At 39.9% G+C, this 21,051-nt stretch overlaps 3 protein-coding genes and 1 long non-coding RNA gene across 5 annotated transcripts; all 4 read right to left on the bottom strand.

Annotated features, from left to right (window-relative positions):
* Positions 1 to 817: 817 nt before the first annotated feature.
* On the bottom strand, positions 818 to 13,835 carry LOC126404620 (uncharacterized). Of its 2 annotated transcripts, none has more exons than XM_050067988.1 (6): positions 13,696 to 13,835; positions 13,244 to 13,576; positions 13,048 to 13,089; positions 12,791 to 12,898; positions 12,274 to 12,308; positions 818 to 1,061 (listed from the first exon to the last, which is right to left on the bottom strand). In XM_050067988.1, exons 1-6 carry the CDS (start codon positions 13,736 to 13,738, stop codon positions 939 to 941), a joined length of 684 nt encoding a protein of 227 aa, XP_049923945.1. In that variant the 5' UTR covers positions 13,739 to 13,835; the 3' UTR covers positions 818 to 938. The 2 variants fall into 2 exon arrangements, with proteins under 2 accessions (XP_049923945.1, XP_049923946.1); XM_050067989.1 differs by lacking the exon at positions 818 to 1,061 and adding an exon at positions 11,790 to 12,146.
* On the bottom strand, positions 4,563 to 6,035 carry LOC126404621 (uncharacterized). The gene is made up of 4 exons (XM_050067990.1): positions 5,917 to 6,035; positions 5,302 to 5,775; positions 5,153 to 5,187; positions 4,563 to 5,008 (listed from the first exon to the last, which is right to left on the bottom strand). Exons 1-4 carry the CDS (start codon positions 5,954 to 5,956, stop codon positions 4,886 to 4,888), a joined length of 672 nt encoding a protein of 223 aa, XP_049923947.1. The 5' UTR covers positions 5,957 to 6,035; the 3' UTR covers positions 4,563 to 4,885.
* LOC126404622 (uncharacterized) lies at positions 7,845 to 9,297 on the bottom strand. Its single transcript, XM_050067991.1, has 5 exons — positions 9,244 to 9,297; positions 8,764 to 9,108; positions 8,369 to 8,476; positions 8,208 to 8,242; positions 7,845 to 8,061 (listed from the first exon to the last, which is right to left on the bottom strand). Exons 1-5 carry the CDS (start codon positions 9,281 to 9,283, stop codon positions 7,939 to 7,941), a joined length of 651 nt encoding a protein of 216 aa, XP_049923948.1. The 5' UTR covers positions 9,284 to 9,297; the 3' UTR covers positions 7,845 to 7,938.
* A 4,810-nt stretch (positions 13,836 to 18,645) lies between the features above and the next one.
* LOC126404624 (uncharacterized) lies at positions 18,646 to 20,687 on the bottom strand. The gene is made up of 4 exons (XR_007571502.1): positions 20,639 to 20,687; positions 20,170 to 20,277; positions 19,321 to 19,355; positions 18,646 to 19,194 (listed from the first exon to the last, which is right to left on the bottom strand). It is a non-coding gene; the product is annotated as an uncharacterized LOC126404624 (long non-coding RNA).
* Positions 20,688 to 21,051: the final 364 nt, after the last annotated feature.

Genomic DNA, 21,051 nt, shown 5'->3' with positions numbered 1-21,051 from the left:
CAGAGGTTAGTAGGTCAGTATAAATGACCCGGATGATGATGACAAGCAACTCTAGCGATTCATAAAAACATATTGGTGAATTGAATGAGTTTCGCGGCAGATAATGTGTAATTTAGAGCCTCATTGTTGGTGCCCCGATCACTCCCACTATATGGATGTACGCGGCTCTCGCGGATCTAAATATCTTCCGAAGGACTCCAAAATGACACCAACTTATCTGGGTGAGTAAACAACCGTATTTAATGCCAGAAATAAGGTCCAGGTTGTAAAAAACGGAACTTCCCCTTTAATGGCTCAAACACACAGCTGTTAATACTTTCTGGCAAACAGCAAGTTTTGCATTTGCNAACAACCGTATTTAATGCCAGAAATAAGGTCCAGGTTGTAAAAAACGGAACTTCCCCTTTAATGGCTCAAACACACAGCTGTTAATACTTTCTGGCAAACAGCAAGTTTTGCATTTGCACTTGAATAAAAGCATATAAGTACCTGTATGAAGTTTCCTGATTTTGACAACCAGACCAATGATGACTGCAATGAGGAAAATAACCAGAGCACCCAGGATCACACTCGTCAGGCTCGTTATTTCAGCAAACACCTCTGCAACAACAGTCTTACCTTTGACATTTAAATATGTTCCACTGTCTATTACTGACTTCCCATCTGGGTGAAGTCCACAGAAATACAGTCCAGACTGAGGTGTACCTCTGCAGGACCATCTGTCTATTGTAACATCTGACCAGTCACCAATGTCAGATAAGATTTGTAAGATAGAGAGCTATGGAGAGACATGAAATTAAAAGCACTTTGACAAAGATCACGTTTAATAATTTTATTTAATGCTTTCTTAATAAAAAAAAATGGTAACCTCTCCCATCCAGCCTCAAAAGAACACAGCAGCAGGTTAATGTGATAAAAGCATCAGTTCCTCTCTGAGTCTATCTGCGGGCAGCATAAATAACATGAGTCTCCACTTCTCTCTGTGATGCAGGCCTCCTGTTCCTCACTGTTGGTAAATACAAACTCATTGCTGCGTCTTTCAGATCATCAGAGCCCAGAGTCTGGAAAGGATAACACACAGTTACATGTCAGGTAGCTGAGTTAGTGAGAAAACAAACCAACTTTAAAGTATTTAAACACATCATATTAAACAATAAAAGTTGATTCACCTCACGCTGTCGCAGATTCTGTTCTTCACTGGCAGCTGAATGACAGAGACAATATGTCAAATCAGGTCAAACTTTATGGTTATTTGGTTTTGGCAAATATGAAATTTTGTATGCTTTCAACATATTCACACAACTGTAGAAGTGTGAGGAAATCAAATAAATATAAAACAAGACAGAAGCAATAACTTTGGAAAACTACCTTTCTGAAGTTTCCTGTTTTCCACAACCAGACCAATGATGACTGTTAGGAGAACAACAGTCAGACCTCCCAGGATCACACTCATCAGCTTTGTTGTTCCATCAAACTCTTCAACAAGAAATATTGTTAAATTAGACTTTCACTTTGCTATATTTAAATGGACCAAAACGAAAATAATTTTGTGAAGCAGGAAATATTCAAAACTGAATCTATCTGATGAATCTACAGTCTAACATTTAAGTCTAGATCATGAATTTCACCAAAATCAAATGTTAGATTGATAGTATTCTATGGAAAAGCCACATCAATGAAAAGACAGACCAAACTTCACAACAATCTTACCTTCAACCTCTAAATATGTTGCGTCAGATGAATTCACTTGTTTGATTTTGAGAAAAACTGTGGAGATGTTGGCGCTCATTTCAAAATTTCCATTTTGAAATCCATCACAGAGTGAAGCAGGCTCACGAGGCTTGTACATGAAGGAGACACAGTGGGGCTGGGATCTCCTGACCACTCTGAACCAAATTATCTAAGTGGGAGAACTTGAAAAGTTGGAGCACAGCAGTGTGACTTCTTCACCCGACTGAACCTCCACAGTCTGAGACTCAGAAAGTGAGACGCAGATCCAGCCTGAAACAGACAGACAGAATTATTAATCATTTGGCTGACAGGAATGTGATCAGTGTCTTTATATAATCGTATTAACAGTAAGCAATACAGTCAGTGCTGTGAAGTAATTCAATGACAGTACTTACATAAGCTGCATAGAAGTAAAAGTGTGACCACAGTGAAGTTCCTCATTGTGTGTATGATCGTGTCAATGCAATGCGGCTCAACAACACTGAGTCCGTCCCCCACACACACTGAAGGTGTGGTTTAAGAAGTTTATCATATGACACAAAGTTAAACCCATGTTGTTTGTAAATTCTATATCTCTGTAGCCTACACTGTAGCCTGCACTGTAGCCTGCACTGTAGCCTGACGTGCACCTCCCCAGAAATGTAACTACACCTTGCAGTGACACAGATCTCCTGTCTATTTTTGTAAGCTGAAACCATTTCCCTCAGCAGAAATGAAGCATTTATTACTTTTATTTCACAGATAGAAAACAATAAATTGTGAAGACAATAAAGCCTCCACAGAATAGCATTTTAAGTCTTGTGTGTGATTTATCCTGGCTCCATATGAGTAGAGGAAATCTCTGCTAGTCTCTAGTGTAATTTATACAATGTAAAATGCCATAGGCTTGTAACATTAGCATGTTGTATTTGATTGGAAAACGTGTTTAGTATAAGACCGTTGTTTTGTCAGTGAACCTTGTGAGTTGGGTTGATCACCTGTCCGTCTGTATGTTTGTCCCATTCTTGTGAACGTGAGATCTCAAGAACACCTTGAGGGAATTTCTTCAATTTGGCACATATGTCCAATAGGATAAAAGAATGAAGAACGACTCAAGAATTCATACACTTATATTGACCAATTTTCCACAAATGTCTAATAGGACAAAATAATGAAGTGATGACATTTTATTCAAAAGGTCAAAGGTCAACTTCACTGTGACATCATAATCTTCAGCAAAAACACTTTTCTGGCCATTTTTCAGCATAATATCTCAGGAACAGAAGGGGAGACATACGGTCAGATACTGAATTGATGTGTGTGAGGCATCCATGTTTTCACGGGTCCATGTCATTGGTTCGACAGCCCATTGGTTCGACATCCCATTAGTCCGACTGTCCGTGGTGCTGAATGGCTCGCAGCGGGCGTATGGTGCGTCGCAACCGGCTTGAGGCAGAGCAGGCTCACGGCTTATGTGTTTGTCACTTTCTTTTTCATTTTAACCCACACCATGATCTTTTCCTGACCCTAACCAAGTGGTTTTTGTGCCTAAACCTAACCAGACCTTAACCACAGGGCATCATGATGATTTCGGAACGGCCCTAAACAACAGGACCAAAGGACATGATCGCTTGTAGAAATCATGGACATCAAAATGAACATTTTTCCTTGCTGTTCATGCTCCTGAACATATTGTAAATATATCAAAACTGCAAGGCCACTAAACCATGCTTTTCACTGACACACACTGTCATCTCCCAGTGGTGTCTGGGCCACCAAAATTGGAGTTAGGGTGAGAGTTAGGGGTTAGGGTTACGCCTAACCTTCACCCTGATACGAACCCTTTTTTAACAACCCCTCCCTGCATTACTGCGGCAGATGGATGGGAACTGCACTTGCTGCGGCTTTGCTGTGACCTGTCATGTTCTAAACACAGCCTGTTGAGGTTTCATATGAGGATGTGAAACACTTTGTGTGACACTAATGTCTTTTTAATGTGATATTGTGTATCTGTACGGTGTCCTTGAGTGCCAAGAAAGGCGCCTTCAAATAAAATTTATCATTATTATTATTATTATTATTATTATTATTATTATTATTATTGTTATTACTTTACATCTTCTCACACATTAACAGTCAACAGGAAGTTCAATGGATACAAAAGCATGTTTTCACATTGAAAGTCATGATGGTGCCTTTTTTCTCTTGTGAAACAGGAGTGCCTTTGTTGTGTGTGATTCTGATGCAGAGAGCTGAAGGCCTCGCTCATGATACAGATAGAGACTCCTCACTGACACACAGCAACAGCAATGGTGATACATAGGCAAAACATATAATCGATGATTATTTTTTGTTTTGTGGGCGTTGCTGACAGTGTGAAATAATCACACTGTAAAAAATAGCTTGTAGCTGAAGTCACAGTCCTGTGGTTCTATTGTAGGTTGACACTGTGCTTTTAGTACTTTAAGTACTGTTTGCTGATGATAATACAGATGAAGCATAATTTCCACTCAGACTTGCAGTTCCAGTTGTGTCCTGAGTCTCTCTGGTGGCAGTATACTCTCTATACTATACTCAGTAACACACTACCCAGCTTTGTTATTGTGTCAAGACCTGAAGAGAAACATAAGGACAACTGGAAATAAATGAAACACGAAACAAGACCCCAACTTTTTCACATTATTTTATTTACTGACAGATTCTAAGGTTTATTATCATCCAGTCAGGTGGTCCTGAGCAGAGTAAAAGCTTTATGTCTGACTGTTTAAGTGTCAGACTGCATCATACACCTCTTCACAAGTTTGATAGATGTTGTGAGTTTGAGGTGTGATGAGGGAGGTGGTGACAATTTTGAGACTGACTTATGGCTAACATGATGCTCAGTGATTACATATCTACAATTACAACACAAAAACGTCTTGACTTTTAACAAAACTGACCAATTACAGTTGAGCTCTGGAGACATAAAGGCCTTTGTTGTGTGTGGTTGAGCTTCAGAGAGCTGAAGGCCAAACTTCCTGTGGGTGAGACTTCAGTCATGATGCACATACTTTTAAAGTACCTCACCGAGACAGTGAGACAGTGCTGTTTGTCACCACAGGGCATATATAGTATCAGTTTGATATGACAATGCATCAGTTCCACTGTGAGCTGCAGTTCCAGATGTTTCCAGAGTCTATCTGGTGGCAGCATACACAACATGTGGCTCCAGCTGGTTCACTGATGGAGGCCTTCTGCTGCTTTTTGCTCTTTGATGGAAACTCAGCGCTGCATAGTTCAGATCATCAGAGCCCAGGTTCTGTAAATAAACATATTTACAGTCACTCATCTTTCATGGCTGAGTTTGTAATTAAACATCAAATCATAAAATGAGAAAGGACTTGGACCAGTCATCACATAAATTACACTTTGATCAATGTTAATAAGGTTAAAATGTGAGGACCTCACTGTGGTGTAGATTCTGTCCCTCTGTATGAGCTGAATGACAGAAACACAACATCTGGTCACTTAATGGCTCAAACACACAGCTGTTAACACTTTCTGGCAAACAGCAAGTTTTGCATTTGCACTTAAATAAAAGCATATAAGTACCTGTATGAAGTTTCCTGATTTTGACAACCAGACCAATGATGACTGCAATGAGGAAAATAAGCAGAGCACCCAGGATCACACTTGTCAGGCTCGTTATTTCAGCAAACACCTCTGCAACAACAGTCTTACCTTGAACATTTAAATATGTTGCACTGACAATTACTGACTTCCCATCGGGGTGAAGTCCACAGAAATACAGTCCAGAGTCAGACACATCCACTGGTTTGATGGTGAGAAAGAGGGTAGACGTGTTGGAGGTCATATTAAATTTGCCATTTTGAAATCCTTCACGGAGCGAAGCTTTGGTATCAGGGCTCGACATAGAGGAGATACAGCTGATGTTGGCTCTGCTGGTCAGTCTGAACCAGAATATGTGAGAGATAAAACTGGTAAAGTTGGAGCACATGAGTGTGACTTGTTCACCAGGCTGGACCTCCACAGTGTGGAACTCCGAAACAGAGACAGAGATCAAACCTGAAACAAACAACATGAACATGACTTCTAAAACTTGTAATTTAACACAATGCATGTAAATTATGTTGTTAATTAAAAGTCTGTACATTTCAGCTCTGGTACATTACTGCAGTTGTTGTATTAAGGAAAAAGTGTACTTACTGTAGGTACAGAGCAAAGCTGTTATCAAGGTGAAGCTCATCTTTGTGTGAACACCGCTGCAATGAACTGTGCTCCAGTAAGACTGGTCTCTACGTAAAGAGGTGGGCTGTTCTGTTGGTTTTCCGGCTGCTCAGTCTCAAAATGTGAATACTGTCACGACAATGGTTGCAAGTTAATAACTTTGTCCTGTCCTGCCGAAAGATATTATCCTCTTTGACAACACTTTAGATAATCATGATAATGTTTTAGCAAAAGTTTAGAAGTCTTCAAGAGACACATCAATATGTATAAGTCTAATCAACATAAGGAAGTGTAATCTTTGATGCTCTGTTCCCACAGTATATCAGGATACTGATATAAACAGGAATGTGTTATTAAACACATATACAACAGATGATTTAACTGAAAGCTTATATATTTACTAGACTGCTGTCAAGACATGACACCATAGAGGTTTAACTCTCCTGCCTGCATTATGCTGAGTCATAGTTAATGACAATACATAACAAAGTGTCTTGACATTTAATAAAAATATAGTTAAAGTATCTGCTGATTACAATGTTTCCACATCGGGACACTCCACAGTCTCTGATTCATGATTATAAACCGTGTCCACCTGGCACAGGCAAAATCGGGAGCTGTGGTTATATTGTTTAAACTACTATTGTTGTTTTAGTCCATTTAAGCCAAGTTTAGCCAAGTTTCATTTATAAGAGCTGCATAACTGGTATCGTAGCATGACTCAGAGTACTGTGAACGACTGTTTTACATACCCCGACCATAAACTGTGACTAAACCAGAAGGAACTATGATTATTTTTTCTTTTTTCAATTCAACACAAAGTCATTTATTCGTCCGTGTGATTTGATCTCATACTCAGACGGATCTCTAAAAATATATATCAAAGCCAGTAAATTTGAATTTAATTTTTTAGCTATCACTAAAAATGAAAAAAAAGAACCTTTTCTTAATCTGTACCTCAAAATAATATGTCATCTCAGTACTTTTACTGTAAAATCACAGTAAAGTGCTGGCAGCAGAGACACCAGCATGTTATTGTTAGTTTTTAGTGCATCCATTGTCTTTTATTTTAACAGTATGTATACTGGATTATAGCATATGGATGTAGGATGACTGTGAGATTAATATGCAACTGTATTTTACGATTGTTACATAGAACTGTAAGATACTGTTGTAAATCCACCGTAAATTCACAGTAGTTAGTTACAGTGAAATTGTGCAGAGGTGCTAATGCTGCTGACCGGCCTGCTACAGTAACTGAAAGAAGTCCACATTGTCGTGATCTCTGCTTGACTATAACGTCCACCCAATAGAAGCTGACTAAATGGTTGCATCAGTAATAGCATTGAAAATCTTACCTGACCAATGACAGTTATTGGATCAATGTTTGCAAGGCTTAGTAGGTTCATATGCACACCACAGTGGAGATAGATAGGACCTTCACCTGCTGTGGCTTTACTGTGATCTGTCATATCTTAAACATGTGCAGCCTTTAGTGGAGTCACTGCTTTGATCTGAGACATGTATCACCTTGCATCTTGCATCTTGTCACAAGAAAGTGCTGGTGGGAGTTTATGTCAGTATTGAGTCTGTTAAGTGTGATGGGAGGAGCAGTGAAATGGTTTGAGTTTGATTTACCACTAACAGGATGCTCACTACTCACATCTCTACGGATACAAAATACCTTCACTGTATTAAGTATTTTTATTCTGTGGGAGCATGAAGGTCTTTGCTGTGTGTGGTTATGAGCTTCCTCTGATTGAAACCTTGATAATGATACAGATACAGTCACAGACAGTGCTGCCTGTCACCACAGTGGTATGATGGGTAACAGTAGGCAGACAGACAGACAAACAGACAGACAGTAGAAAGTCAGCCAGCGCTCAGCGTTTCATTTCACACTTTATTCTCACAGAGCTCACACCACACGGCGCTGTGTCTTCCTGTTTAACGACTGATGTACACCTCCCTCGCTCCTCCACAGCTGCAGACAGATGTTAACTATCTGCTGGCTGCATACATCACACGAGTCTCCACTTCTCTGTGTGATGCTGGCCTCCTGCTTCTTATTGATGCTGGATACAAACTCAGCGCTGCGGCTTTCAGGTCATCAGAGTCCAAGTTCTGTAAATAAAAGTATTTACATTCACACACTCAGCACATCATAATACACAAAGTAATTCCAGCACACTTGAAAGAACAAAACATATCATAATAAAATTGGACTTAAATTTAACCACAGTGACAATATGATTTAAAAATAAATTCACCTCACTCTGTTGTGGATTCTGTTCTTCACCATCGGCTAAAATTAAAGAACAACGTACATCTGTTTAAATAATTGACATTCAATCTTTAAAAACAATCCTGTTCATGTCATTTGCCAAACAAGAAGTTTGTATATGTCCAGAAAACTGCTTTCACCGAGTACCTGTCTGAAGTTTGCAGATCCTGAAGGTCATAGCAATGACAACGATGATGAGGGAACCAGTCAGAGCACCCAGGATCACACTCAGGCTCGTTGTTTCATGAGGACATTCTGCAGGAGGTACTATTACATTAGACTCTCTTTCCAGGGCTTTATTTTAAATGACTGATATTTAAATAGACAGACCTAACTTTGTTATTTGTGAAGGACTGAAACGGCACATCCATCCACAGATGTGACAGTGAAAGACATTCTAATGAGAGGAAGGGGGATTAAAGATATCACGATCTGTTACTGATGTTATTTTTTACAGTCCAGCCTACAGACAGTCCTATTTTGCCATGGGCCACCTATCTGTTACGTTCCAAACAACAGAGAAGACTTTTCAACATTCTTACCTTGAACATTTAGATATGTTGCACTGTTAATTACTGACTTCCCATCGGGGTGAAGTCCACAGAAATACAGTCCAGAGTCAGACACATCCACTGGTTTGATGGTGAGAAAGATGGTAGTGGTGTTGGAGGTCATATTAAATTTGCCATTTTTAAATCCATCACGGAGCAAAGCTTTGGTATCAGGGGTCGTCATAGAGGAGACGTAGCTGATGTTGGCTCTCCTGGTCAGTCTGAACCAGAATATGTGAGAGATAAAACTGGTAAAGTTGGAGCACATGAGTGTGACTTGTTCACCAGGCTGGACCTCCACAGTGTGGAACTCCGAAACAGAGACAGAGATCAAACCTGAAACAAACAACATGACATGAATACATAAACTTGGAATTCAATACGATGCACATAAATTATGTGCATTCAAAGTCTACACATCTCAGCTCTGGTAGATTAGAACAGTTGTATTAAGAAAAAAATTGTACTTACTGCAGGTCCAGAGCAAAGCTGTTATCAAGGTGAAGCTCATCTTTGTGTGTACAGTATGGCTGCACGGTTGCAATGTCTGTAACTGCACTGTGCTCCAGTAAGACTGGTCTCTACGTAAAGAGGTGGGCTGTTCTGTTGGTTTTCCGGCTGCTCAGACTCGCAATATAAATGCTGTCATGACAATGGTTGCAAGATGATAGCAGTCTACAAAAGATGTATCAGTGTACTCACATATCCTACAGATGTTTTCACTGGACTGCTGTTGACACATCACTACATATAAGTTTGACCCTGTAGTAAATGAATGAATGAATTATTTGACTGCGTATTTTAAACGATCTAAATGAGGAAATAAGATTAACTCGTGTACTGATGATGCTAATGTTACAGCAAATCTGCTAAAGTAGCTTAAAACAATCTACAATGTCATGATCTCTGCTTGACTATAATGTACACGCAAAATAAGCTGATTAAAAGATTGTGTCAACTTTGTCATTTTAATGATTAATGTTTGGCATAGTAGGTTCAAATGCACTTGTGGCTTTCACATCTTAAACATGCAGCCTTTAGAAGAATCAATGCTTTGACATGAGATTGTGAAAGTGTCACCTTGCAACAGGCATCTTTTCACAAGAAAGTAGTGATGTGAGTTTGTGTGCGTATTGAGTCTGTTAAGTGTGATGGGAGGAGCAGTGACACTGTTTGAGATTGATTTACCACCGACAGAATGATCACTACTCACATTTCTACAAAAATACCTTCACTATACAAAATAGTTTTACATTCTGGGAACACTAGTCAATCAATCATTTATCTCTCACATGGAACTATACAAGGTACAGTGAAATGTGATTTAATTTGTGCACTGTAATTTAGTCCTTTATGTCTTCTTACGTTGTTGGCGGCAGCTTTATGAGTTCTTTACAAACTCTGTTGCCGGTCCCTCTTGTATTTGCCAATATTCTCCTCTTTTCAATGATCTCTAACTTCCCATGCATGAAAATAAACCAAACTTGGCACATACTGTAGATCCAGCATCATGCTGAACTTCCTCAACAGGAACTGGGGGCCAGCAGTCCTAATGGTGGCACTACAGTGAATGTTTAAACTTCAAAACTTTGAAAATTCACAACAAATCACCTGTATGGTCTACGGCTTTGCAACGCTCACTAAGCTGTAGGCCCAATTGTGAGGATACTTTTGTACACTCCAACCCATTGCTGCACAGCTGCTGCATTTGTCCATCAATCAATCAATCAATCAATTTTATTTATAAAGCCCAATATCACAAATCAGAATTTGCCTCACAGGGCTTTACAGCATANCAGCACGTCAGTCCAGATTCCCGACAAGTCCATTCGTTGAAAATAGGGAGGGCTAGCAATTGAATTTGAATTGAATTGTCCATGTCCATGTCTCCGGTAATCCTGGATTTCTTGTTGTGGACTGATGTAAGTGTCCACACATCCTGATTTTAACAAGACAGCTGTATGTTTGCTTGTCCGAAAATGGCACTACTCTGCAGCCGCCTCTGAATGGTATATAGCAGTGTATCACAACAGGAACAGGACAGCAACTCACATCCCCACTGACACACCAGTCCTTATTCACCGTTGTTTTGGTGAATCAAAGGATACTAGTCCATACCCACTGAGTGCACAGCTGCCCACGTACAGTTTCACATGGTGTGTGTTTGGGATACAGGTCATAGGAAATTGCAGATTAAATAGTCAGCTGAACCCATTAAGAAGAGCAATGTATTCAGACAGAGTTTTTGTGAATTTGATAGTACGATTGCAGCCACAGCGATCTCTCGCATTTTAGCCATTTTTCTGTTGTTATAGCGCCACCCAGTTGCCAATTAGAGTTAAATTTCTCCAGTCACCTTGACGCATCCTGTTCTACATATCTACCAAGTTTAGTGAAAATCGATATGGCGGTTAGGCCTAGATAAGAAATTAGCTCTCTAGCGCCCCCATTTTGTTTGATCGGGTCAATAATGGAGGGGTCCCCTCAGATTATGTGTGGTCATATGCCTACAAAGTTGCGTGCAAATTTATTTTCACGCAACGTGAAATTTGGCACAGTGGTAGAGGGTCATGGGAGGATGCAAATGAAGCAATATTACATCATTTGGCCAAAGGGGGGCGCTATAGCAACCGATTGAAATTGCAAACTTTGAATGGNTTGGCAACTGGGTGGCGCTATAACAACAGAAAAATGCTCAAAAATGGCTAAAATGCGACTGATAGCTGTGGCTCCCCCTGTGGCCGAATGTTTAGCTTTTTTTCTAATTTTTGGTATGACTAAGTCATGGTATGGTATGCTGTACATAATCACGGAAACTGTCAGTGTGTCATTCTGTCAGTGTGTCATTCTGTCTGTCCCACGTTCTTCTACTCACTGACGTGGTCAGTCTATGTGAAACTGCACATAGGCATTGAGGATTGGCATAGGTAGAAGGTGACAAAGCTACCAATGGGTATGGACTAGTATTAAATTATTTAACATAATGCATGAGTGAGTTTATGGAAATATTTGGTTTATTGCCATTAATGCCATTAATTGTGTCTTTTCAAAATAAACTTCTGTTTTCACAGGAAATGCACACTTTCTGCTCATTAAATGCATATAATTTATTTTCAAAATTTACTTCCTTAGGTTTAGGCAACAAAAGCATGTGGTTAGGTTTAGAAAAAATATCACAAGTCCACCACCTAAAAACAAAAGCATACATGCAAATTAGTTAATATAATATCAGTTTTACTCTCAACAACACCTCAGGTTGCTTCCTGATCGTCCTATCTAGTAGAAGAATACACAACATTCTGCTCCACTTCTCTTCTTCTTCCTTTTTGACAGAAAGTCACTGCTGCGTAGTTCAGATCATCAGAGCCCGGATTCTGTAAAACACAATATTTACTGTCACTTGTCTTTCCAAGCTGAAATTTAGAGAAAAGTCAAATGGTCTCGTGACTAGACATAATTTAAAATTATAACATTATGAAAAAAAAACCCTACTTGATTTACCTCACGCTGTGGTGGATTCTGTTCTTCACTGGCAGCTGAATGACAGAGACAATATGTGCAATCAGGTAATTGACAATCATTATCCTAAAACTATGCTGTTATTCTGATTTGGCAACATGAAATTCTGTCTGCCTGACCCTACATGAACCTGCATAGTTCCTGTCCAAGCCTGACTTGAACCCGAACCACAGCAGCAATTTTAGGCCCGAGCCAGATTAAAAACCAGAATTTTCACTGTAAATTTAGTTTTTTTTTTTGTTTTTTTTTTCAAAAAATTGATTACAAGACAAAATCAACCTTTCAGTGCAGTACCAGACATTTGTGACATGGGATGTGTTTGTAAATATCCTCCCTGAGCACCAGAACACACTCTGTTAAGAAATGACATCCTGGCCTGAATCCCGCAGGGTCTGGTCCAATCAGGTTTGGGCAGAGGATCAAAGCTCTAATTCACACAACATTAGAAATGTAGAATAAAAAATGAAACAAGATAGAAACAGGAACTATTAGAAAGTACCTTTCTGAAGTTTCCTGATTGTAACAACCAGACCAATGATGACTGTTAGGAGAACAGCAGTCAGACCGCCCAGGATCACACTCATCAGCTTTGTTACATCATCAGACTCTGAAGAAAGAAAGATGATATAGTGAGACTCTATTTTCCACTTACTGGCTTGATAACTGTGAGAACATTAAACTGACAACTGAAATAAGCCATATTGTTATTGTCTTAAAATCACTAGCAGTGAATCTACACAACAAAAGAAAACTTACTTTTAGGCTTTCTGTCAACATCATCATGAGGTTCATCACTGCCTGTTAACAACATGAAGATACATTTACTCTTAATTTTACTTAAAAACTCTTTAATTTCAAAAATTATACACAACAATGGGCAATTATTAAATGTACAAAGACATGGGTTTAATAAATATAATAATAATAATAATAATAATGATAATAATCTTACCCGTAACATTTAAATGTGTGGTGCTCAAAACTGTGTTCTGTGTGAAAGCAACACAGAAATACAGTCCAGAGTCAGATACATTCACTTTCTTCATTTTGAGAGAGGCAGCGGAGGTGTTGGAACTAATTTCAAATGCTCCATTTTTACATCCATCACAGTATTGAGAAGTGCTTTTAGAGCTGAACATAGTGGAGATCCAGCTGGCCTTGGTTCTGTTGACCACTCTGAACCACACTGTTGGAGAGTCGGACTTCTTAGAGCATGTGAGAGTGACTTCTTCACCAGACTGGACCTCCACAGTCTGAGAATCAGCAGCTGAGACAGAGATCCAGCCTGAAACAGACACGATAAGAGAGATACAGGAAGATAAAAACACCTCTTAATAAATATAATAATGTGCAAATATGTTTTAGTTGTGATGGAGTTGAGAGAAATATGTTGGCAGTACTTACCGAGGCTGCAGATGATTAAAGCTGTTATCAAGGTACACTTCATCGTAGTGCGTACGATGGCAGCTCTGCAACGTCTAACTGTGCTCCAGGAAGGGTTCTGTCAACTTAAGGGGCGGGGTGTTTGTGTTAATGTGCTTGACCAAGCAAGGCGGAGACAGAAGACAGGGCAGGTGAAAGATAGGACAAGAGGAAGAGAAAAGGTGGAGCTGAGACGGTGTTCATTAAAAGGAAAAAACCCCTGGAGGAAAGAGCAGATAGAAAAACTAAAGTGAAATCCATACTACCTAGGCCATCCTCAGGACAAATCATCACTGCCCTTCCTGAGACCTGTACACTCTTTTCTGTCAGGTGAAATTACCTCCAGGGAAGAAACACCAGGTGCAAAACAAAAACTCAAAACCTTAGATCTAGATATAGCCTTATATATGGAAGTGCAACTGACTGTTGAAACTGCATCTGCTTTGCTGTATGTTTTTTGTTTTGTTTTTTTGCTATTTTGGATGTTTACTGAAGCAGATTTTGTGCGTAGTAATAAAAGTAAAAGATATCTTACTGACATATACATTAAAAAAAAAAAAAGAAAATCCTACAAAAGGTTCACAGTATTTGTGGTCTGTTGTAAATGTCTGCTGTTAAACACCTTTCTGACGTCCAATTTGAGAGATCTGTGTCTGACCATCTCTGTAACTCTCTGAAAATCATACATTCACACCCACTTCATGCAGTGATTGGTCACCTGCCTGGAAGTTAATGTCATGTTATTTAAAAAAAAGGGTCTTAATAGTTGAGAAAGAGATGCATTTGCTGTGGCTTTGTTCTGATCTGTCATATTTTAAACATGAGCAGCCTGTAGAGTAAATGATCTCATATGAGGATATGAAAGTGTCACACTGCTTCACACATCTATTTACAAGTTTGATAGATGCTTATCCACTGTGTGAAGAAAGCTTGAGCCTGTCAGAGGTGTAAAGATAAAGATATCCTCCTGATGCAGACAGTGGTGTTTGTCAGCACAGTGGAAAGTGCAACAAGGAGCATGTGGGTGTCAATAATATCTATATTCATAAATACAACTGAAAGTCTTTTAAAAAACAACAACAACTCAGACATGATGGACAATTCAGACATGACAGTTAAAATAGTTTCTTCATTGCCAGGTGGCCATCAGACTTGGCCCTATTGTGGCCGAGTGTCAACTGGCTGTGTTCTGGCTCCATGGTGCCAAATGTGAGCCAACTTTGACCCATTTATTTCAGCCAAATCTGGCCCACATTAAAGCTATAGTTGGTAATGTTGGAGAGCTAGCAAGATTTGAAAGTGGCACCTCCTCTAAGCTCCACCACCCTCCTCCCCCTCCCGTCAGTGCTCCGTCCAAAGCCACGCCCCCATAAACTTGAAGAGGCATCCTGCAGTACACCGACAGAGAAGCTAATGTTAGTAATGGGCTAATACGAGCTACAAAAGTAGCTAAGTTGGCTAAGGTTACATATTTCATGAAAATAACAAATCCAACTGAAGCAAATCATATAATTACCTGTCCAACAGAAAGACAGCAACCTGTACATCACTTTTCAGGCCCTTCAGCTCCCTCAGTTGTCTCCACCATTCAAAAGCTGCAACGATGTTGACTCTGGTTTGTCCTCTCGCTTTATCCAAAGCCTTTTTCGTCGCAGCCTTTTCTGCCTCAGACTTTCTTTTCTTAGCCTGTTAAGCGGGGCGAGCCGTTACAAGTAACGCTGGAAGTGGTACTTTTGGCTGCATTTTCTCTGCCATTGTTCAGCAAACTTATTCTCCTGCTAACTCAGTATTTCTACTGAGGAGTGTGCTGAATATTTCCGGCAACGGTGACACGTGATAAGTGCATGCAGGGAGGAGGGAGGGACAGAGGGGGGCGTGGGCAGGACCAGAGCGATATATAAGGACGAGACATGAAGGCATCTGATTGGTTCTTTCCACTCGAACCAAGAGGCAGGGATTGGTCAGAGTTTTTACAGGCCTGCAGCTGCCACAGAGGTCGGATTTTTTTCGTTCCTTTTTCTGAACACATTATGTATTGACTACTCTCAGGATGGAAGGACCATTTCACCCAGTATAACAAAAAGTGTTTCTGAACAGGATTACCAACTATAGCTTTAAGCTGATATAGACACAGACCTCTTCTGGTTGAGACACGGCACCTGGACAAAAAAGCAGCCGGCACCAAAATCTGTTCTGGTCCGTTGATAGTTGCCAAAACTGGGCCTGACTGGGCGTTGACATGGGGCTATCCCGGCTGTGACACAGCTGCCAGAGCCAGGCCAGTTGATTTAACTCGACGCCATTAACTGTCTGATGATGGGTACGGTCAAGGATGGGCCATCTTATGAGAGAATCACCGAAGGACCATTCTCAGAACCCATCGGCTGTATTTGGCGTCTGACTTCCGGCAGACGTCTGGTTTGATTTGGGCGGAGGAGGCGAATTTCAGTTTCTGACTTCCGTTTATATATAAGTAAATATGCTGAACCATTGCGATGGATTGAGAGTTTGCAGTGACGCCAATTATGTTTCACCTCGTTAGTTCACCGCACGGACCGTTTAACCTGGCAACAACTGCAGCTGGCTCAAACGTGATTGGTCAATATCACACGGACTACAAACAGCCTACAACCGGAAAGCAGGGCTCTTCCGCTCTTCTTCCGGAGGCAAAATCTCTGGGGTTTGCCTACAGACTCTACATTCACCTCATTCACTGAATGTAGAGTCTGTATATAGAGACTACCGACGGACTGACTAGCCACGGCTTCCCTCCCACGTCACTGTTTACATCACACGCTAAGCTACACGTTTTGTTACTTGCTCACACTCTGCATTGCCCTGAATAAGGCGCATTCTGTATAAACAAAAGTAGGTAGGCAGCATTTTGCCGCACTCCCCAGTTTTGTTTTTATACTGCCAATGCTGAAAAAAGACTGTTTGGGCTTTCCTGCAAATTTGCACAATTCCTATCTAAAACGGGCTAAAGAGAGATAGACCTTGGTTGGAATGTAGAATTAAAGGGGAACACCACGGAAATTAAGCCATGGTGAACGTTAGTTCAGCTTGTGCTCTTTGAAGTCAGCTGAAGGAGTTTCAAGGGCTAAAGAGCCAGTGAGGTGACCGCCTTTCTTCTTGACCAGTAAACTAAAGCTAAGGTTGGCTAGCTAGCTAACTTGGCATCTACACTGACCAATCTTCAAGTACTACACAAGTCTGACAGCCACACAGTCCATCAAATGTGACCTAAAAACAAAATATACTAAAGGGACAGTTCACTCCAAAATCCAAAGAAAAAGGCGGGAAAACTCAATAAGCAATATCTCTTTGCAGAAATCATGACCTGGTTACTCAAGACAATCCACAGACCTTGTTGTGAGCAGTTTCATGTAGGAACTACTTTCTTTCTGAGGCCAACTGTATTACCATGCAGAAGGAAAAGTGTATCTACTGTTAGCTCCCCAGCACTACTGAGCTAGCTAACAGTACAACTTAGCTATGGAGGATGCCATTAAGGCTTACATCTTGTGCTGTAACAAGCTGGAGCCTCTTGTCCATGAGTAGATCCTTTTGTGCAGTTGGTGGGTGTACTTTGGTAGAAAGTAAATGGTTCCTACATGAAACTGCTCACAACAAGGTCTGTCCCAGTGAACACCAACCAGGATTTCAATGTTGATTTCTAGTTGAAAGCATGCTAACACCAAGCTAGCTTGGCACAACAGCATCCCTAGGCCACATCATGAGCAGCATAACATAAAACTAATAGTGTTAATTTCTGGTTTGCTTTATTGAAGTACAGTGGCACAGGTACTTACAAAGTAGCCTATAGGTAGCGTGAAGACTTGTGTTTATCTCGTCAGCTCCTTCTTTTCAGTCTGAGAGTCCTGGTGGGCCACAAGACATCTGTAGCCTACATTTGATCTTGTCGAAGCTGTAACAACAAAGTACTTACGCATGCGTATTAAGGCAGTAAGCGCAAGTTTTTATTTTACTTGAATGATGTAGACTGTACAGATCTGAAACTAAAAAATGTCCTGAAAGCTACTTGCTGGCAGCACACAGACTGTATAGTTCCATATTTATGACATTTTATATGAAACATTAAATACATACAAATTAAGTCTTGGTGTATACGACATTTCACCCAGTGCAGTGACTTTAGAGAAATACCTTACTCACTCATCAGTATTGTCTCTCTTTTGACCTACAATTGAACAAATAATCAAAATAATTATAAAAATTTATGGATGAGGAGAGGTCTTAGATATGCAGACCGAATATTAACCAGTTTTCAACCAGAATTCAACAACTGAAATCTCGTTTGGTGCTCACAGGGAAGACAATTGTTTTGTTGGTGAAGCTTGTGAGTTATAATGGAGCTGAATATTGTAACATTACCTTTGTTAGATGTTGCTGTTGCTCCTGACTTCATCAGAGTAGAGGAAAACTCCGCTAAGGGCTTATGCTAATAACGTTAGCATGTTGTTCGTGTGGGAAAACTTGTCTGACAGTCGTTTTGTGTTTGAACCTTGTGACTTATAATAAGACAAATCTTGTTGTTTTGTTTATTTGTTTGTTGCTATTAAGCCATGTTTTATGTGTGTCTTAGGTGTGTTAGTTGAATCAATTAAACTTTACTGCATTTCATAAAAACTCCCTGCAAGCTAGTGTTTTGGTGGTGTAATTGCAGAGCAACTCAAACACACCACCACACATCTATGGTATAAGGACCATGATAAATGTGTAGACCACTTAAAGGCAACAACTTACTGTTGTAAGTGAAAGTCTGTGACGGAGTGAATGCCACACTGCCATGTCCTGTTTCAAATTAAAAGCCATTGTTTCAAATTAAAAGCCCTCTAGCATCTCATACAGTATATAATCAAACTATGTATAAAGTTTTGACCTCGTCTTGTTTTTGGTGGTCTCTGTAGCTGATGCTACATTGCAAAAGTAACACATTGAAATAAATAGAACTCAGCTGAAGGCCAGTCCTCCTGTGGTTGAGACTTCTCTTTAGGCTGGTACCCCACAGCGCTGTTTTCTTACCACAGTAGACAGTAGACTTGTTACATGTACAGTACATGAAAAGAAACATAAAGCTGGATGGCTGCTGCATCTTTGTATTTTTATTCCTCATACCAGTATAGACACTCAGAGTATTAAGTCAATATTTAAAATATCTACTTTCTGTATTGATGTACTCTGATTACATAAGAGGAACAGGAATAGAACACATTACTAGGAATAGGCCTTCACATTTCTTTTTCTTTTGACACAGTAATGGTAAGTCCACCACCAACACAAAAGCACATCTGCAGATTAATATGTCAAAGCATCAGTTTTACTCTGAACAACACCTCAGGTTGCTTCCTGATCTTCCTATCTAGTAGAAGAATACACAACATTCTGCTCCACTTCTCTTCTTCTTCCTTTTTGACAGAAATTCACTGCTGCGTAGTTCAGATCATCAGAGCCCGGATTCTGTAAAACACAATATTTACTCTCACTTGTCTTTCCGAGCTGAAATTTAGAGAGAAATCACATGGTCTCATAATTAGACATACTTTAAATTATAAAACAATAAGTAAAAGAAAACACTTGATTTACCTCATGCTGTGGTGGATTCTGTTCTTCACTGGCAGCTGAATGACAGAGACAATATGTGCAATCAGGTAACTGACAATCATCATCCTAAAACTTTGCTGTTATTCTGTTTAAGCGACATTAAATCTTATATTTTTTTAATATATTAACACTCGAGCTTTGATCAGGCCCAAAGAATCAGGTCGACCCTATGTGAACCCACATATTTCTGTCCAAGTCAGACCTGAGCCCGAGCCACGGCAGCAAAAACCCAAATTTCCACTGTAATTTTTTGTGTGTGCGTGTTTAACATTTATTACAAGCTATTGTAAAGTAAAGTCTTTTCAGTGCTGTGTCAGACATTTGTGACACGATGTGTGTTTGTATATATTCTCTCTGAGCACCAGAACACACCCTGGCACAAAGTGAAGTGTTTTCTAATTCAGGGTGCTGTTGGAATATACCGTTCAGTTCAGAGCACCACACTCTCAGAGCAGCAGAGCAACGGGCACAGTGAGAGTGAAACTTATTAACTGTTTGTTAATTCATACATAAATAGAAAGCTCGAACAGCAGGAAATTCATGTTAGAGAACCTGATCTGACTCAAGCCAAGAGAATGATCAGAAATTACAAATTCATGTTAGAGAACCTGATCTGACTCAAGCCAAGAGAATGATCAGAAATTACAACCTGGTCTGAGCCCAGCAGGGTCTGGTCCAATCAGGTTTGGGCAAAATTACAACCTGGTCTGAGCCCAGCAGGGTCTGGTCCAATCAGGTTTGGGCAGAGGATCAAAGCTCTAATTCACACAACATTAGAAATGTAGAATAAAAAAATGAAACAAGATAGAAACAGGAACTATTAGAAAGTACCTTTCTGAAGTTTCCTGATTGTAACAACCAGACCAATAATGACTGTTAGGAGAATAGCAGTCAGACCGCCCAGGATCACACTCATCAGCTTTGTTATATCATCAGACTCTGAAGAAAGAAAGATGATATAGTGAGACCCTATCTTCCACTTGAGAACCGTGAAACCATTAAATTGAATGAGTTAGCATACTATTTTTTTATATCTTAAAATCACCAGCAGTGAATCTACACAATGAAAGAAATTTTTACTTTTAGACTTTCTGTCATCATCATCATCATCATCATCATCATCATCATCATCATCATCATCATCATCATCATCACTGTCTTTCAAAAATATTTACTCTTGATTTTAGTTGGAAAAAACTGTATCACTCTCGTTATGAAAATCAATTAGTCACATGGGTTCTTTAAGATCAATTATTAAATTAGAAAATTTTGAAAGACATGGATTATATAATACTCTTACCTTCAACATTTAAATGTATGGTGGTGAAAACTGTCCGTCCACCGCTGTATTTAAATGTATGGTGGTGAAAACTGTCCGTCCACCGCTGTAAACAACACAGTAATACAGTCCAGAGTCAGATTCATTCACTTTCTTAATTTTGAGAGTGTCGGAACTCATTTCAAATTTTCCACTTTGACATCCATCACAGTATAAAGGAACATTTTTAGAGCTGAACATAGTGGAGATCCAGCTGGCCTTGGTTCTGTTGACCACTCTGAACCACACTGTTGGAGAGTCGGACTTCGTAGAGCATGTGAGAGTGACTTCTTCACCAGACTGGACCTCCACAGTCTGAGAATCAGCAGCTGAGACAGAGATCCAGCCTGAAACAGACACCATAAGAGAGATACAGGAAGATAAAAACACCTCTT

The sequence above is a fragment of the Epinephelus moara genome, chromosome 17 (genome assembly GCF_006386435.1).
Source record: "Epinephelus moara isolate mb chromosome 17, YSFRI_EMoa_1.0, whole genome shotgun sequence".
Classification (NCBI taxonomy): Eukaryota; Metazoa; Chordata; class Actinopteri; order Perciformes; family Serranidae; genus Epinephelus; species Epinephelus moara.
This window is presented reverse-complemented; position numbering and strand designations above follow the sequence as displayed.

Excerpts from the sequence above, each read along its gene's own strand:
- LOC126404620 (XM_050067988.1), bottom strand. The coding sequence starts at position 13,738 with ATGAAGTGTACCTTGATAACAGCTTTAATCATCTGCAGCCTCG. Across the intron at positions 13,577-13,695 it reads TTTAATCATCTGCAGCCTCG|GCTGGATCTCTGTCTCAGCT; the intron begins GTAAGTACTGCC and ends TGTCTGTTTCAG. Across the intron at positions 1,062-12,273 it reads AGAATCCACCACAGCGTGAG|ACTCTGGGCTCTGATGATCT; the intron begins GTAAATCAAGTA and ends TATCCTTTCCAG.
- LOC126404621 (XM_050067990.1), bottom strand. The coding sequence starts at position 5,956 with ATGAGCTTCACCTTGATAACAGCTTTGCTCTGTACCTACA. Across the intron at positions 5,776-5,916 it reads AGCTTTGCTCTGTACCTACA|GTTTGATCTCTGTCTCTGTT; the intron begins GTAAGTACACTT and ends TGTTTGTTTCAG. Across the intron at positions 5,188-5,301 it reads AATCAGGAAACTTCATACAG|CTCATACAGAGGGACAGAAT; the intron begins GTACTTATATGC and ends TCTGTCATTCAG.
- LOC126404622 (XM_050067991.1), bottom strand. The coding sequence starts at position 9,283 with ATGAGCTTCACCTTGATAACAGCTTTGCTCTGGACCTGCA. Across the intron at positions 8,243-8,368 it reads GATCTGCAAACTTCAGACAG|CCGATGGTGAAGAACAGAAT; the intron begins GTACTCGGTGAA and ends CTTTAATTTTAG. Across the intron at positions 8,062-8,207 it reads AGAATCCACAACAGAGTGAG|AACTTGGACTCTGATGACCT; the intron begins GTGAATTTATTT and ends TTTTATTTACAG.